General features: G+C 35.6%; 1 protein-coding gene across 1 annotated transcript in view; it reads right to left on the bottom strand.

Annotated features, from left to right (window-relative positions):
- Positions 1-1,811: 1,811 nt before the first annotated feature.
- Positions 1,812-2,500, bottom strand: part of lg03h14orf119 (linkage group 03 C14orf119 homolog) — a 7,233-nt gene continuing 6,544 nt past the window's right edge. The window contains exon 2 of the mRNA XM_061935837.1: positions 1,812-2,292. Coding sequence (XP_061791821.1) covers positions 2,119-2,292 — 174 coding nt within the window. The 3' untranslated portion in view covers positions 1,812-2,118. The remainder of the gene's footprint in view (positions 2,293-2,500) is intronic.

The raw sequence follows: 2,500 nt of genomic DNA, 5'->3' as shown, positions 1-2,500 counted from the left end.
TTTGTTTTAAATGGTATTCGTGGATTAAATCAGTGGTCCCCAACCGGTACCGGTCCGTGGATCGATTGGTACCGGGCCGCACAAGAAAAGAAAAAAAATAATTGTTTTAATTTTTATTAAATCAACATAAAAAACACAAGACACACTTACAATTAGTGCACCTACATTATATATCAATATAGATCAATACAGTCTGCAGGGATACAGTCCGTAAGTACACATGATTGTATTTTTTTATGACCAAAAAAAAAAAAAAAACCTGGTCCGTGGGACAAATTTTCAAGCGTTGACCGGTCCGCGGATCCAAAAATGTTGGGGACCACTGGTTTAAATTAAACAAATACCCCCAAATATATGCTGTAGTATTTGATTAGAATCATTTTGTTTATAAATGTAGACCAAAATAATTTTGAATGCGGGTGTGCCACTTTGATGTATACTAAAATAGGTCTATTAATTAGTGCTGTTTAATGATTTTTTTAAAACTAATTTAAATCAACCTAAAAAAAACACAGTTTTCACACAAATGAAATGTCATACACACACATTTTTATGTAAAATTTACTTTTTTACTCAATATGACAGTAATGTTCTTAGAATCCTGAGATAATGCGAAAAAAGCAAAATGTATTCAAACATAACTTTAAAACCAAACATGCAAAATGTCTAATAATGCCTGGAATAATGAGTCTTTGTGAGTTTTACTAAAAAAAACATTTTTTTTTTACTCAATATGACAGTATAACTGTCATACTAAATATAAAAGTTACATAAATATAACTCCAAAACCAAACATGAAATATGTCTAAAAATGCTTGAAATTATGTATCTGTGTGAGTTTTAATAGAATCAGGTGTTTCTGTAAGGTTTGCAAATACAAAATTGTGTTTTTACTCAACAATATAACTGTCATACTAAATATAAAAGTTGCATAAACATATCTCCAAAAACAAAAATGAAATATATCTAAAAATGCCTAAAATTATGTATCAGGCATTACTAGCCATTTTGCATGTATGGGTGTTGTTGATAAATGGCTTTGCATAGTAGAGTTTTAATTTGCACTTACAGATGTAGCGACCAACTGTAGTTACTGACAGTGGTTTTCTGAAGTGTTCCTGAGCCCATGTGGTGATATCCTTTACACACTGATGTCGCTTCTTGATGCAGTATCGCCTGAGGGATCCAAGGTCAGGGGCTTTGCGGCTGACGTGCAGTGACTTCTCCAGATTCTCTGAAGCTTTTGATGATATTACGGACCGTAGATGGTGAAATCCCTAAATTCCTTGCAATAGCTTGTTGAGAAATGTTGTTACTCAACAATTCGCTCACACATTTGTTGACAAAGTGGTGACCCTCGCCCCTGAGCATTTCATGTAAGCTGCTTTTATACCCAATCACGGCACCCACCTGTTCCCAATTAGCCTGTTCACCTGTGGGATGTTCTAAAAAAGTGTTTGACGAGCATTCCTCAACTTTCTCTGTCTTTTTTGCCACTTGTGCCAGCTTTTTTGAAACATATTGCAGGCATCAAATTCCACATGAGCTAATATTTGCAAAAAATAAAGTTTTCCAGTTGGAACATTAAATATCTTGTCTTTGCAGTCTATTAAGTTGAACATGATTTGCAAATCGTTGTATTCTCTTTTTATTTACCATTTACACAACGTGACAACTTCACCGGTTTCGAGGTTTGTATATTGGATTGGTTTTAGCGTCTTTAAATAGGTCCCTGCATCCTTTTGACCCTCATTGAAAATAGTTTGGACACCTCTGTTTTTAAAGCATCAGATTGCTGGAAAGAACAAAAATCCGGGGGGTTTTAGTTTATTTATGCAAGTTTACAAAAAAAAGTTTTTAAATGTCAACATCATCAATTTTTCATAATTTCAAGTATGGGTTTGGAGGAGCTTTTTGCAGTATGTGTTAAAGCAAATAGAAGTTTGTAAACAAGTTGTGTGTATGTGACTGCTCCCTGAAGAATTGTTTGCAAAAACTGATACAAAAAAAAAGTTGGTTAAAATACTAATAACGTGACTCCTCACAGTTCCATGTTGTATTTCTCTGTTCTGCTAAACACATTCATGTTGCTTGCAGTCCCCGCCTTCCAAGATGGACTCAGTCTCGGCCAGCTGTTCCCGCCACGCAGCCGTAAAAGTGTGCGACAAACGTGGGGTCCCGCTCTTCCAGAATGTGCAGGAAATGGTTCCGCTCTTCTTCTCCCCAAGACTCGAACCACTGGGTCCACAGGCGGAGCTGGCACTCAAATATGTTTGGTAGTCGGTCCTTCACCTTGGTAAGATATGAATATTCAAATTAACCACAGACCAGGGGGGGTTTCCAAAGTGTAGCCCGCAGCTCATTTTAATGACACATTTTGAAAATAAATGCAACGGGGGGAAAAAAATAACGTGTAATATAACAAGAAAATGTTGCAATATTGACACTAATAACACATAAATGCAATGCAGGCATTTTTTTTTTTTTTTTGTTGTTGATT

The sequence above is a fragment of the Nerophis lumbriciformis genome, linkage group LG03, assembly GCF_033978685.3.
Source record: "Nerophis lumbriciformis linkage group LG03, RoL_Nlum_v2.1, whole genome shotgun sequence".
Lineage (NCBI taxonomy): Eukaryota > Metazoa > Chordata > Actinopteri > Syngnathiformes > Syngnathidae > Nerophis > Nerophis lumbriciformis.
The sequence above is the reverse complement of the archived record's forward strand: the minus strand, read 5'-3'. Positions and strand labels throughout refer to the sequence as shown.